The 15386-nt window shown below is 38.8% G+C and overlaps 1 protein-coding gene across 4 annotated transcripts in view; it reads left to right on the forward strand.

The window, feature by feature from the left end:
- The window catches only part of NIPBL (NIPBL cohesin loading factor), a 294436-nt gene that overhangs the window by 235054 nt on the left and 43996 nt on the right, over window positions 1–15386 (forward strand). For 3 of the 4 annotated variants that reach the window (XM_084629342.1, XM_084629345.1, XM_084629344.1), the window contains 8 exons: window positions 1296–1439; window positions 2983–3081; window positions 7720–7809; window positions 8356–8570; window positions 8682–8784; window positions 9900–9998; window positions 10105–10251; window positions 13054–13188. In XM_084629342.1, the coding sequence (XP_084485468.1) occupies window positions 1296–1439; window positions 2983–3081; window positions 7720–7809; window positions 8356–8570; window positions 8682–8784; window positions 9900–9998; window positions 10105–10251; window positions 13054–13188 (1032 nt within the window). The remainder of the gene's footprint in view (window positions 1–1295; window positions 1440–2982; window positions 3082–7719; window positions 7810–8355; window positions 8571–8681; window positions 8785–9899; window positions 9999–10104; window positions 10252–13053; window positions 13189–15386) is intronic. The other variant, XM_084629343.1, reaches the window with a different exon arrangement.

The following is a 15386-nucleotide window of genomic DNA, read 5'->3' on the forward strand; positions in this document are numbered from 1 at the left end:
TATACAATGTTCATGCTTCATTTAAGAACTTTTTGCTGATGTATATCAGTATATTATATAATATGCTGAATAGTATACAGATAGTGAAGTTTAGTTTGGAAAATTATTGTATTTTATAGGTAATTTGGAAAAAAAAAGTGACACCATGGACTATGTTGCTCAGTGGAGGTCACTTATATTGTTCTGTGGGGGATATTTTTCACATTAAAATTCCAGTCCATAGCACCCAGTAGCTGCATAGACTCATATTGGGTAAAATCCACGAACATCAGCAGATATTCATAGATGATAGCTTCTCTGGGCTGCTCATATAGCACAAAAATATTATTCAGTAGTTTAGTCATCTTGCACATGTAGCACATTAACACAGAGAATACTATGATTCAAATAAATTAAACATTTTAGCTGGTATAGAATGTCTGTCTGAAATTCATAAGTCACTGTGGTAAGTAGTACTGGCAGACATTTGTTACGAGACTAAAGCAGTAATTTGGGCCTGTTTCTGGGCAATAGCACAAATAATTTATAATCATGCCCCTGATTAAGCCAGCTAGATAGTAGCTTGCAGTTCACTGGTGTACATATGGCAGGTAGATTAAATAAGTATAATATTCTCACACACACATTTTATATATCCACTGAACAAGATGCATCCTCTCTAGTTAGTTTGATTAGAAGGAAAAAAATCTCAGGAGTATTTTTGCAGGGAGGGGCCCAGTGGTGAAGGAAATGAATTTGATATCAATTTTAAAATATTATATATGTGTGGTTATTGGAGAGACAAGGTAGTGAGGTAATATCATTTATTATTATATCCTTAGTAACTTAAATTCATAACTCTGCTAGATACTTAAAAGCATGGACTCCGGAGACACTGATTCTATGGCTCATTACAACAATTTGTAATACACCTCACTGCTTGCTAATCCTCAATTGGCCACTTCATTTTAAGTTGTCTGACATGTGTTAACCCCTTATGTTTAACAATATGTCCCAACTTGTATTTAGCTCAGACATACTGATTTTCTTTCCCAAAGAAGAGCCCTGTGAAGCTTGTATCTTCCATCAACAGAAGTTGGTCCAATAAAATATATTACTTCACCTACCTTGTCTCTCTCTTATCCTGGGACTTACACATCTACAACAACGCTTCAAATAAATAAGTGGCCATTGTAAATGATATAATTTATTCAGTTTATTAGTTGATGAATTTCTGAATAAGATCAAGTAGTATATTATGAAAAGCACTGCAGGTACAGAAATGAGTAGATAACATTTTATCCTGCTTTTGTTAGGTTCATCAGTTCAGTAACAAGTCTACAGAGATGGCTTTGAGAGTGGCATCACTTGATTATCTTGGAACTGTAGCTGCAAGATTGAGGAAAGATGCGGTCACTAGCAAAATGGATCAAGGATCCATAGCTCGAATCTTAAAACAGGTATATATAAGATCCATATGATTTGGTGCCTAGATAACAACACAGATGGAGGCATTAAAAATGTCTGAGGTGCTGTTCTGCTCTGAAAAGTCATTATGTAAAAGTGCCATTTGGGGAGTCCATCTTTATTATCTCTTTAAGACTTCATCAGATGTACTCAGATTATAAATAAAAATGTGTTTTCTAACTACCAGCCCTATAAACTCATCCTGGATTTTGAGAATCAAGACTGGATTCTTTCAGCCTCACACATGATTTTCAGTAAGGATTCTGCAGGTCATATTAGGGCCTCAGTTGCTCTTGTGCCAACCCCTTATCTTCACTGGGTTAAAACTACTGAACAAATCTGTTCCACTGTGTGGTGGTGATGCACGTGAAAGAATAGAATCCAGTTCACTGCTCTCTCTCTAAGGGGAGTAAAAATAATTTTAATTATTAAAGTCAGCAGATGTCTGAACTCACAAAAGGAGCAGATATGTTTGTTTAGTTAGAGCTACTTTCATATGCATTTGAGAAAACTAAAGTAGTATAGCTATAGGTTCAATTTCCAAATGATGAATCTGGCATCAGTCAACTTTTCTTTGTGCCATCAGGACTGGTTTGGAGCTCTGTTTAGAGGACATGTACTCCCAAGGTTCTGTCAGTGCTACTCATCAGAATTGTCTCCATTTCTGTGAGGGAGGCAACAGTTTTCAGTACAAGGTGTTCCTTTTTTGGCTCTCCACTATGCCATGAGTGTTCTACAATACCTAGTTTTAGGCTGTCTATTTAAAATGCCTATGGATTTATGTCTGTTTTTTCCTGGTCACTGGCTGGGTCAGGCACAGTCAGAACTGGAGTTCAGTGGTCATTTCAAATTTATTTGATCCCAGTTTCACTCCCAATCTTAAGGATTAGTAATCTGAAATTAGCTGTAACTCCACCAGAGAATGACTTTCATAAGAACCACTTCAGATTCTTCTGTGGCAGCTGTATTTCTACCAGAGGAGAAACTTATGGAGATTCAGAATATTTATCAACTAAATGACCAAAGTCTGTTCAGTCTTTTTTGAGACTTATGGGTTTCATGACTGTCAGCTTACGTCACACCCTGTGCAAAACATCAAATAATACTTTTACATCACTGGTTCAACACAAATTATTCTTCCAGGAAGGATGAATTTGTTAACTTGTCTCAATACCGGCAAAGATTCTAAGAATGCTGCACTGGGTAGTACAGAAGAATGTTCTAAAAGGGGTCTCTTTCAGTTCCCCAATCTCCATAGGAAGTGGTAGAGGTAGATATCTGCGCTTTGGCACAGTGCTCCTCTCTTTCCTCTTAGTGCATCTCTGCCTGGTCATTGGAATTCATGGGAAATGAAACTGCACTGGGCAATATGTTGTGCTTGAAAAGCATTTCTTCAAGAAAGCATATTATGGACAATACCACAGCTGTGTACTAATGTAAACAAGAGTCATCTTACTTAAGACATTTATGCCAAGTGATAATTCTCTGGAAATGTTGTATTTCTCCAGAATCACTACACTGCTCTTTATCTTGCAGGAAAAAAGAATGATATGCTGGTATATTGCAGGCATCAAGAGCAACATGGGTGGTTCAGTCTCTTCTCACAAGATGGAGACCTCTTTGCTACAAGAAACGGTGTGAAGTGACCACTTTCCTGCTCAAGAGCAGATTTGGGTTCTCTGCTAGATTCTCTGTTGTTGAACTGGGGCAAAACTGTATATTTTTTCCTTCCTGCCTCTGCTTCCAGACCTTATCAAGGACATTTCTTAGGGACTAGATTGTGTGGGTAACTCTAGCAGCTCTTATTTGGACTCAACATCCTTGTTACTCCGATCTCATGGGCTTGTAATTGGAGCTACTTCTCTTCCTACTCCTGGTGTTTGGGCTTCTATCTTGGCTTCATCACTGGGTTCTGAATCCAGATCCAATCTTTTCACATGGCAGATAGGATTGTTGCACCCTAGTAAACTACATTGAGTGCTTAAAAAGGGAAATATCTTACAGCCAGGAAACTTAAATAAAAAAAATGTTATTCTTGGAAATGGAAACTACTTTTTTAAGGAATATTGAAAAAGGCTTTGTCACCGACATCTGTATCAGTTCCACAATTTTTTTGTGTATGTATGTATTTATGTATTTGAAAAGATCTAGACAGCAAGGGCCATCAGGCATCTATTTTGGCATAACCTTCATAGCATTTTGAGGTTCATCAGGCTTTGGTCATTCTAAGAACAAAAAATTATTTGAAAGGATCTCATTAAGTGTATACCTTGAGACTTAAATTGAGTACCTACTCAGTTCTTCGAGTAATGTCCCTATGAGTATTCCACTTCAGAATGTGTGCACACCTGTCCACTCTTGATAAGAGATTTTCATTAGCAGTGTCTGCAAGTCTTGGCTTGAGTCGTAGATGTCCTCATGCTGTGGTGTGTGTGTATGTGGAGGAGGAGAAGGGGAAGCAGACTCTCTACTGCCCCAGTTCTTTCTCAGCTGTCTGCGACTTGAGATGTAGCATTGCAGTGTCTGCTATAGCTAACGACGCAGCTTGCTGTTTGTATCTTCTGACAGTTTATTTTTTATCTTTTTTTCTTAGTAATTCTTTTCTTGTTATATCTTTTCCATTTTTTCATTAATTTAGCATAGTTTTGAGCGTGGGGGGAGTTTCCTCCTTCCCCTCTTACATTTGCCTGATCTGGGCCTTTGTTTTTTTCTCTCGGGTCTTAACCTGGGTCCTTGTGTAATGGGTTATCCCGTGGCTTCATACCCTGCCAGAACTGGCACAGGTCTTTTCCCCCACAGCAATGGACATTCAAGCTGTGACCACTGCCTGAGAGAGAGTCTCATCACCTCCAGTTGTAAAGTCTGCTCAGGATTTAAGGGCAGATCTAAAAAATTGAGGCGAGACAGACTAAATATTCTGTTGATGGAGCCTTCTGTTGGATGCAGGGGTCCAAGTCACCCCCCTGCTCATTGAATTTGGTTGCTCAGCGAGCTCGACGGTAAGTAAAGATCCTGAGGACCCTTTAAAATAATCCAGACCCTCAAAAAATGGGGTAAGAGAAGGAGAAAATCACCCTCTCAGTATGGTTGTCAGGAGACATCCCATCCTTACACAGGTACCACTGAGGTGCCCACTCCCTCCGATACCGAAGCATCCTCTGGTCCTGCTCCTGATCTTACAGAGCAGCCAGAGCCAGCTGTGGACAAATAAATACCACCTTCCCATAAATCTTTCTCCTCTCCAGATGAGGATGTTTTGCATCCTCCCACCATCTTATCCCATCTTATCGCTGTTTTTTTTTCTTGGCCTCTGTCTCAATGTGAAAAAGTCTACACACACATCCACACGATGTATAGATTCCATCAGGGTCACTCTGGATTCCACCACCACAAGAACATACTTGTTCCTGGACAAATTCACCATTAGGTGCAGTCTTGTTTCAACAATATAGTAGAGCCCACAAATCACAGCAAGGGCTTTCCTGCAACTCCTGGGCCACATGGCAAATCGTACATTTTTGACACCCTTAGTAAGATTATACTCGCAGGTTCAAGCTTGGCTGAGAACCGATTATACCCCGAAGCACAGTCTGTCCAAGCGGGTGTCCGTACCTCATAGGGTCCTTAATTCTCCAAACTGATAGAAAGATCCATAAAAGTGTGTGTGTGTGAGTGAGTGCCATTCTCATTGCCTCCTCCCACAAGGATCATCATCATAGACACCTCCCTGCTAGGCTGCGGTGCACTGTTTTAGGACTTGCTCAATGCAAATGGATCCCACAAGAGGCGATCCTCCATATCAACATATTCGAATTCAGAGAGGTTTGTTATTCTTGCTAGGACTTACTTCCCGCACATCACAGGCAACCCAATCAGAATAATGCTGGACAACACAGTATCTGTTTATTATATCAATTGGCAAAGAGGAGCAGGACCCTACCTCTTACGTGCCAAGTCAGTAAAACTATGTAACTGGTATGTATCGCAACACATACAGATCTCAGCAGTTTATCTTCCAGGACTACAGAACGCAGTTGCATACTCCCTCAAAACATATTTCCACCTCAACTATGGGTAGGAACTGACCAATGCAGGTTCCAAAGGATATGTCTGTCTTGGGGTCATCCAGAAATAGATCTTTGTGATCCAATGCAAAGTGCAGATGATTTTGTTTGAGGGGAAGGAACAGCCACAACTCAATGGGAGATGCCCATGTCATTCCTTAGCAATAAGCCCATGTACCTGATAAATTGCAGGCTAGAATCTGGCTTTGTGTAATGCTTCTCATCCATAGATCTTGAAGCACTTTACAAAAGATTTATGTAATATTATCTCCATTTTGCAAATGGCATTCTTATCCTGATCATTTGTACATTTGCTCCTGGAGTTCATTCCTATTTTTACAAAGCACAGCTCTCTTGATTTAGCATTAGAATTTGATGCTCGTTTTGGGCAAGTAGTTATGCAATCTGTTCAGCTGTCCTCTTGGGTAGTTAGTGCTTTGTTTTTTTCATTCTTTTAAGCACTCAAATTTTATTAGGCATTTCATAGAACAAATAAAAGGACAAGAGTCCTGCCCCAAAGAGCTTTCAATCTAAATCTTGTTGACTAATATTAATTAAATTGAAATCTTGCTAATCTTCTAAGAATGTGGATTTACAGAAATAGTTCTAAAAGGTGAAAAAAGGTTTCTTACAGTAACCATTCTTTTATTATAAATGCCTATGCAGAGTCACGTTCCCACCCAAATCTCCACTCTTCAGAGTATCCTCTCTTAGTTCCTTTAATAACGTCACTGCCAATGTTCAGATCTTTGAAGGTACACTTGTGCAGCCCCAATGAGCTCTGCTTTTTTAGATATATTTGAGCACATGAAATCAATGGTGCTTGTGTAGATGTTATGTCCTGGGACAACAGTTACTAACAGATAACCTTGCTTTGTCAAAATTAATGAGACTATTTCTCTCAACTTCTCCCTTTCTTCTCCCTTCTTTTTCCTGCCTTTTTGCCATAGTGGCCTAAGCAACCTGCCGTTCCAGTGTCTAACATTTGTAACCCAACAGACAACTGATGTGATATTTCTTGATTTGTCTGTGTGTCAGACTGTTTTGGGGGATTTAAATCCTTTGGCATTTTTTCCCAGTAACAGGGGCCATAGCAACATCACAGACTGAATATTAACCCAGTAAGATTTTAGGAAGGCAGTTTATTTTCATCTATCACATTCTGCTCTACAGTTGTTTCTGTTAAGTGATAGTGGCCATTGTCTGGCTTGTAGGAAAAGGTGTGTGACGTGATTTTCTACAGCAACTTCAGACCAATGAGCAGAAGAGAAGGGAAACTATTTAGGTCCACACTGGTACAAAAAAAGCCCTCTTTTACCTGGACCCCTGGAACAGCCCCTACCCTCTCACCCATGGAAGTAGTTTAAATACCAGGTTTTGTCATCATCCATTGTGGGCATTGTGCTCCTCATTTGTTTCGAGGGCCGGGGAGGAGGCTGGGAAGGATTTTTTTCCCTCTCCGCCAGATTGACCAAGGCGAGGTAGTGGTTTCTCGCCTTCCTCACAGTGTATTAGGGCTTTGTGGTGGTGGACATGAAACGGAGGTTAGGCTATGATATTGCAACTCATTATGGAAGCATGGGGTGGATGTCCAGTGTAGGTACTCTGTAGGGAAGGGATATGGTGATCAGATAAAATGGTTTGGTGAAGGATTTAAAGGAGATATTCTTTAAAGGAGTGGAAATGGGGAGCGGAGGGAGTTCAGTACTCCTATTATTGGTGTGGCAGGGAGCCAACTCCCCCTCCTTTATAGCCCCCCATAACTCTCGTTTGAGGGAGATGGTGGGTGAGGTACCAGCATCGGGTTGGCTGGGGACTAGGATAGGTAAAGTGTTAGGGCTGACAACAGTCCTCACCCCCAGGTATATGTAAATGATTATGGAATTACCTGCACTGTACACTTTTATCTACCAGGTACTCTGACATTTAAGAATAGCTGTGGCCTAATTAAACCACATCGAATGTCTCCTGTCCTTCTTCCGGCATAGCCAGACAATGTCTCTCATGTATAATCTGGTTTGTGTGTTGCAGTTTTAGTGATAATTTATTTACAGAAATTATCTAACTAGTTTGGAATTATTGTCAACGTAATTAATTGTGTGCTTTTACTTTACATTAATTTATATGTATGTGTGTGTCATGATTTCTTGATCATATTTGCAACTGTGAGATATTATATTTTATGAATGTATCTTGCTACATATTACAGGTTTCAGGAGGAGAAGATGAAATCCAGCAGCTGCAAAAGGCATTGCTAGATTATTTGGATGAAAACACAGAGACTGATGCCTCATTACTGGTAAATTTCAATTTTCTGGATGTATTCGGTCTATATAAATGGAACTTCATCAACGGGATGGTTTATTCCCCAAGGCTCTTAGACAGACATACTTGTGCCTTGGTTACATCCTCGTTCCAATCCCAAAACTGTTCATAGCATGCATCACTCTAAAGTAGTTGAAATCTTAGTAGACCCATTCTACTGAATTTCAGACATAATGTTTATAATGGTCCTTGCCTGCCACTGATTAAATTCTAGTTGGAGCACACTGTTTAGTTGGTATTTGATGCATTCAGACTGACTTTCATAAATGCCATACTTGACACTGTAGACGTCCACATATACTGTTCATCTACGATAATCCTTTGGTTCTTGTCGGTATTGTTTGTATTAGACTAACATATTTTCCACTCTGCCTTTCAAGTCTCAAACAAAAATGTTGAATAGCATTGAACCCCGGGCTAATACCTGCCTGGACCCAATTTAATTTTTTCACAACTTGAAAAGGAACTATTAATAATCACTCTCTTTGTTTTTTCTGCCAATCTTGTTGCATTTCTCCAGTTTTCTCGGAAATTTTATATAGCTCAGTGGTTCCGTGACACAACTATGGAGACAGAGAAAGCAATGAAATCTCAGAAGGATGAGGATTCATCTGAAGGAACTCACCATGCAAAAGAAGTTGAGACAACAGGACAAATCATGCACAGAGCGGAAGGTCGCAAAAAATTTCTTCGCAGTATCATTAAAACTGCACCCTCTCAGTTCAGTACATTGAAGTAAGTTTCAGTAATTGTGGATTTAGTTTGTTACCTGCTCATTTGACTTATAAGCATTTTTCTTTGTTTTTTAATAAATAACTAACAAGTATTGTGTTAATTTTGTTGCAGGATGAATTCTGATACTGTGGACTATGAAGATGCTTGCTTGATTGTTCGCTACTTGGCCTCTATGAGGCCGTTTGCCCAGAGCTTCGATATTTATTTGACACAGGTAAACTGTGCCAGAAGTCTTAATGCTGTGAAATACAGTTGGTTTCCTGGTTCCAAACACTTATGGGGTAGTGTGCAATGTCTGTTCATTGTTGAGCACAGGTATTTAATAGGTCATGATAACACCACATGTTTTCATGTTATGTATTGATAGCATATGTGCTTATTTTTCTTTTTTCCTGCATGTATTGTACATATACCATACTGTACATACATTGTTTTATTTGTGCATATGTAGAGATCCATCAACTAGATGGGCACAATAAAAAGATAACTACAAAATGTTGAAACCTTTTCACAGATTTTATCTATCTAAAATGCATGCCTGATTGGCAACATGACCTCATAAAACATGTCTTCATAGATCATTCATATAACTGTATAAATTTTAAATTGGACCATGCAAACTAGCTCAATCATTTGCCTGCAATGAATGGTGCTGTCATGCTGATGGTCATGGTTTGACCAAGTGACCTTAATGTTCCTTCTTTCTGGCTGGGAAAAGAGCACTAACATAGAATCATAGAAGGTTAGCGTTGGAAGGGACCTCAGGAGGTCATCTAGTCCAACCCCCTGCTTGAAGCAGGACCAATCCCCAATTTTTGCCCCAGATCCCTAAATGGCCCCCTCAAGGATTGAACTCACAACCCTGGGTTTAGCAGGCCAATGCTCAAACCACTGAGCTATCCCTCCCCCCCACAACATGTAGACATGGTGATACATTTGAGCTCCAGGTAATGCTTTGGGTCACATTACTTTCTTTGATCCACTTAATAGAGCTATCTCAAAGTTGGGGTGCACAAATCCTGTTTGGAGGATAATAAAGTGACGTGGATAGGAAAAACAGAGCTAAAATAAATGGATGGACCCTATGGATCAACATTTGGGTTATAACTTAACATAGTGAGGGAGAATCCAGGCTCCAATGTCAGTGCAGGAAAGTCATCACTCACATGTATCCCCTCACTTTCTAAAAGTTTGTTCGATTTTTGGTAGTTGATTTTTTCTCATTTTAGTTTGACTTTTGCATGTTATTCCATTGTATTTTTGCTTGCATTGAACACTGCTTGCTACTTTCCAAAAGCGTTTAAAATGTCACTTCTGTTTTCTTATTAGATTCTGCGTGTGCTTGGTGAAAATGCGATTGCTGTTCGAACAAAAGCCATGAAGTGTTTGTCTGAGGTTGTTGCTGTAGACCCCAGCATTCTCGCCAGGGTAAAAAAAGGAAACTATCTGTAATGTACATACATTCTTCTATTCACATTTAAAAGAAATTCTGTTTTTCCATACTTTGCATTCGTGTTTCCCTTTATATTTTTAGTTGGATATGCAACGAGGTGTTCATGGACGGTTAATGGATAACTCCACTAGTGTACGAGAAGCAGCTGTGGAGTTGCTTGGTCGGTTTGTGCTCTGTCGACCTCAGCTTGCTGAGCAGTATTATGACATGCTCATTGAGCGAATACTGGTATGGTCACTTTTGAAATCACTTTGATGTTTGTAAACACATTTTTAACTGGGTTTATATGCTTAATTATATTGAATAGCATCCCAGTTCCTAGAGTAAATTAACTTGTATAGATTTTTTGGGGAATCAAAACTAAAAATTCTGCCCACCAGACTAACCTTGTGAATTGAAACAGTTGCTTTTGATGAGGAACTAGTGGGTCAGAAGCTAAACCTATACATTTTTTTGTTTTAATTTTTGGCATTGTAAAAACATTTTCAGATGCCAAAGAGCAATTATTTTGTATATGTGTTTATGATATTCAGATAGATCACATGAACATGTTAAATTAACAGTGAGAAAGCATTAGTATTTTGCATGTCAAGTTATTTATTTTGATTTAAACATGCATTTGGAAGGCTTTAGGAACATGTATATATCAAACACTTGTAAATACATATAGAAATATTCAGTGTGACCCTGTGTCATTGTTTAAAGAACTTGTAGCATATTAAATCTAAAAGCCTAAACTTCTCATTCCTATGTTTCCATCTCCGTAGATTAAGCCTGAGAAAGTAGATAAGCTAGGATCTATCTTTTCTATGTCTGTCAAACCAAGAGTGGTGTAAAAGGTTAAGTTCTAGAGCCAATAATCTGACAGTGAGAGAGCTCTGCTCTCAGAACATTGCGGGTACTGATCTGAACTATAGGGATAAAACAGGAGAAGAGAGAACTCTAAGACATATAAGACCCAAATATTAAAGGTGATTGTTGTTGGTATCACTATAGTGCCTAGGAGTCCTAGTTATGGACCATGATCCCATTGTGCCAACCACTGTATAAACAATGAACAGAAAAAATAATCTTTGCCCCCAAAGACATGCAATCTAAGTACAAGGAAAGAGACAATAGATGGATACAGACAGACTGATGGGGAAGTACAAGGAAACGAGACAGAATTGGTCAGCATGATAGGCAGTGGTCTTAACACACCAGCAGCCTAACCACTGCAAGTTTTTTGTGTTAAATGCACCTAAACATGAATTTGTTGGAAGCTAGTGCAGTCTCTGGAATTCAAGTGCAATATGCTACCTATGAAAAACACCATTATGTTACACTGCAATAGCTGAAGTTTTGAATGATCTTCAGGTATAATCCAATTTATGGTAGACCATATTGCAGAAAATCAATCTCAAGGTCACAAAAAGACAGGTTACACTGGCAGTGTCTGCAGTTGGACAAAAAATAGTTGCCATCTTCTGAATGAGTGCAGATTTGGAGGGAGGGAAAGTACTTTGCTCTTTGGGTATTAAGAAGAATGGAAGAATCCACTAAGATTCTCCAAATTGCAAACCTGAGTAACAAAAGATGGGAAAACTCCCTCAGTTAGAGTCAGATATATTTCTGCCATTTATTTCTAATCAATAATATCTTTATCGTATCTGAGAGTTTCAGCAAGCTAGAGCACAAGCTGATTTCTCTTTTAAACATTGGGAAAGTTGCAGTTTGAATCTGATAACATAGAGATTTAGAACTTGGAGTGATCTACATTTAGAAGCCCTCACCATCTCACTATCACCATTAGATTGCCTCATGTACATATTGAATATGAGGGTTAACAAAAAAGAGAGCCTGCTGTAGCCCACTTGGGACAGAAGAGTACAAACCTGATCATTTAAAATATGAAACTGTCAAGTGAGGATTTAGTTATTGGTATCATTTGTTGTTATAATTTAAGGCATTAAACATGTGTTACAATGTATCCAGACAATAATCAAAAATGTAATTTACAGTGAAATAGCCCAGTGGCCTTACTCTTAAACACAAGCCTATCACAACACATGGTATACCTCATCAAGTGCACTAAATGCCGCAATAACAACTATGTGAGTGAAACCAGACAATCACTGTGCTATTGAATGAACTCTCACAGGAAAATGATAAAATACAAAAACACCCTATTACCTGTGGGTGAACACTTTTCACAAAGTGATCACTCTCTGTCTGACTTGTCAGTCCTCAACCTCAAAGGAAACCTGCACAACGCTTTCAAAAGATGAGCCTGGGAGTTTAACTTCATAACTCTGCTAGATCTTAAAAATCATGGACTGAACAGACTCACTGGATTTATGGTTTATTACAACAATCTGTAACCCACTAACCCCCCATTCTGTCCTATGACTGCAGAGGTGTTAACTGGCCACCACTACCTTAAATAGTCTCTTAGAATATGTGCTAACTACTTATACTAAAACAATCTGTTCCATGTTGCATTTAGCTGTGACACTTGAAGTACCTTTCCCAGACCTGAAGAAAGAGCTCTGTTGCTCAAAAGCTTCTCTCATTCACCAAAAGAAGTTGGTCCAGTAAAAGATATTACCTCACCCATTTTGTGTCTCTCATGCAGAATATCTGCATTTTAATGGTCAGTTTGTTGCTTCCCAAGCCAGTCTCCTGGGAAGGAAGGAAGTGTAATCTCTGTCCAGTTAATATGCAGAGTTATCAGGCTCTGATAGATTTTAGACCAATCCTTAATACCAGAACAAATGCAGAGCTCTTGAGGGAGAGAATGTAGAATGGGGCAACAATGCAGTATTCACAGGACTTGACTTCCAGGACCTACAGGACCTCTGGAATGAAGTAGTGTTACCAAACAGTAATGCTGTCTTTCATATAGGTGCATTTAGAATTTCTTAATTATTATTTTAACATGTTTTGCAAGTCAGGCTTGATAACTTTTAATTGATATTAATGCACACAATACTTAAATTCATTCTCACTTCTGATTTTTTTTTTCAAGAGTATTTTGCTTTCTCCCATCAGGATACTGGTATCAGTGTCAGAAAGAGAGTTATAAAGATTCTTAGGGATATCTGCATTGAACAGCCAACATTTCCCAAAATTACAGAGATGTGCGTGAAAATGATTCGCAGAGTCAATGATGAAGAGGGCATTAAGGTAGGGTAGAATATTTCTTTTAAGTTTTTAATTACGGTTTATTTTAGTTTTCTTTTATCTTGAGAAATAAATAAATAGATTTTTCCTTAGAAGCATTTCAGAGTTTCTTTAGTATATGTATAATTTTTATTTGTTTTTAACTTTTTAAAATAAATGTCTTTTTTTTAAAATTCACAATGATATTGATAGGTTCCTGTCAGACGTGGTGTTTACTCCATTTTTGTTTAAAAAATAAGGGAGCTCAGAAATAAAATAAAAATATTTAGATTTATTTCTTCTTTTCCACTTGCAAATATAAATTATCTCCACTCTGTATCTATCTGATTACTGACATAAATAAATCCTCCCAATTTGGAAGGGGTTGCAAGTGCTTTGGAGGATAGGATTAAAATTCAAAATTATCTGAAGAAATTGTCTGAAGTAAACAGAATGAAATTCAATAAGGACAAATGCATATTACTCCACTTAGGAAAGAACAGTTAATTGCACAAAAAATGGGAAATGACTCCCTAGGAAGGAGTACTGCGGAAAAGGATCTGGGGTCTATAGTGGATCACAAGCTAAATATAAGTCAAAAGTGTAACACTGTTGCAAAAAAAAAAAAAAAAAAAGAACATAATTCTGAGATGCATTAGTAGGAGTGTTGTAGGCAAGACATGAGACGTAATTCTTCCACCCTATTCTGCGCTGATAAGACCTCAGCTGAAGTATTGTGTCCAGTTCTGGGCACCATATTTCAAGAAGGATGTGGACAAATTGGAGAAAGTCCAGATGAGAGCAACAAAACATATTAAAAGTCTAGAAAACATGACCTATGCCTATGAGGAAAAAGTGAAAAAATTGGGTTTGTTTAGTCTGGAGAAGAGAAGACTGAAGGGGGACCTGATAAAAGTTTTCAAGGACATACAAGTTTGTTACAAGAAAGAGGGTGAAAAATTGTTCTTGTTAACCTCTGAGGATAGGACAAGAAGCAATGGGCTTAAATTGCAGCAAGGAAGGTTTAGGTTAGACATTAGAAAAAACTTCCTAACTGTCAGGGTAGTTAAGCACTCAAACAAATTGTAGGAAGGTTGTGAAATTTCCATCACTGGAGGCTTTTAAGAACAGGCTAGACAAACAGCTGTCAGGAATGGTCTAGTTATTATGTAGTCCTGCCCTGAGTTCAGGGGACTGGACTAGATGACCTTTTGAGGTCCTTTCCAGTTCTACACTTCTATGATTGCATTTAAAAAACCCAGAAAAACCTACATTAAAGGCACTTTATTTAGGTTGCAAAGTCAAGCACTGAAAAGTTATGAAATGCTAGATTTACATGTGCCTATGTTACCTTAATTCTGTCCTTTCTGTATACTGAATGAAGTAGGGGTCCTATGGAAAAAAAAGTGTGATTATGTAATTAAAGAGTGGGAATGAATAGCTGGATCTATGTTCTGCGATGGCAGGGGAGTCTGGCCTGGCTTTCTCCTCCTTCTCCACCTCCCAAAAGTTGCGGATGATCCTGCCACATGTGGTGCCCCAATGAGCTGCTAGGGCCATAACTGGAGTTGGGGGAACCTAGCTTTGCTTTCTCTTTTCTCCCTTCCCAGGCCCCCAACTTAGAGTTGGAGGGATTCCTACCTAACAGGGTACCCAAAGAGGCATGGGCCACTTGGGGACATGTGCTGGGTCCAAGGTAGGAACCTAGCCTAGCTCTCTTCTCCTCCCACCCTATTACAGCTGCTTTGGCAGCTCCTAAGTATTTCCAGTACAGTGTATGTTGTTACTGCTTTTGTGGCAGTGGCAGCCTGGTCATAGAATGTTTCCGTGTTCAGTTATTATTTTGGCATGCTGCCCAAATTTTCCTGAGTCTTGCAAGGCACAGGTGAGAGAGGATGATTTTTAACAGTTTATATCTTAGCAAAAGCTGAATGGAATTTCACAGGACAAAGAAAAGGCATTTCTTTAGTCTGAAGTGCTTGCCCAATGCCATGTATCAGTGGCCTACTGCAAATAGTGGAGGTATGAGAGTTTTCAGTTTAAAGAATGAGTCCTTTATAAAGGACGGTATTAAGCAACTTAAACACAGAGGTTGTGACCAGCTCCTCTTATTATATAGACACTGGATAGTAAGAATTTCACCAGCATATTCAGACAGGAATCGTCAATCAAACTTTAGCTGAAGAATCCAGTTCTCTTCTTTTCTATACAGAAGTTAACAG

Source organism: Lepidochelys olivacea (assembly GCF_965140295.1).
Source record: "Lepidochelys olivacea isolate rLepOli2 genome assembly, chromosome: 5".
NCBI classification, from domain to species: Eukaryota; Metazoa; Chordata; order Testudines; family Cheloniidae; genus Lepidochelys; species Lepidochelys olivacea.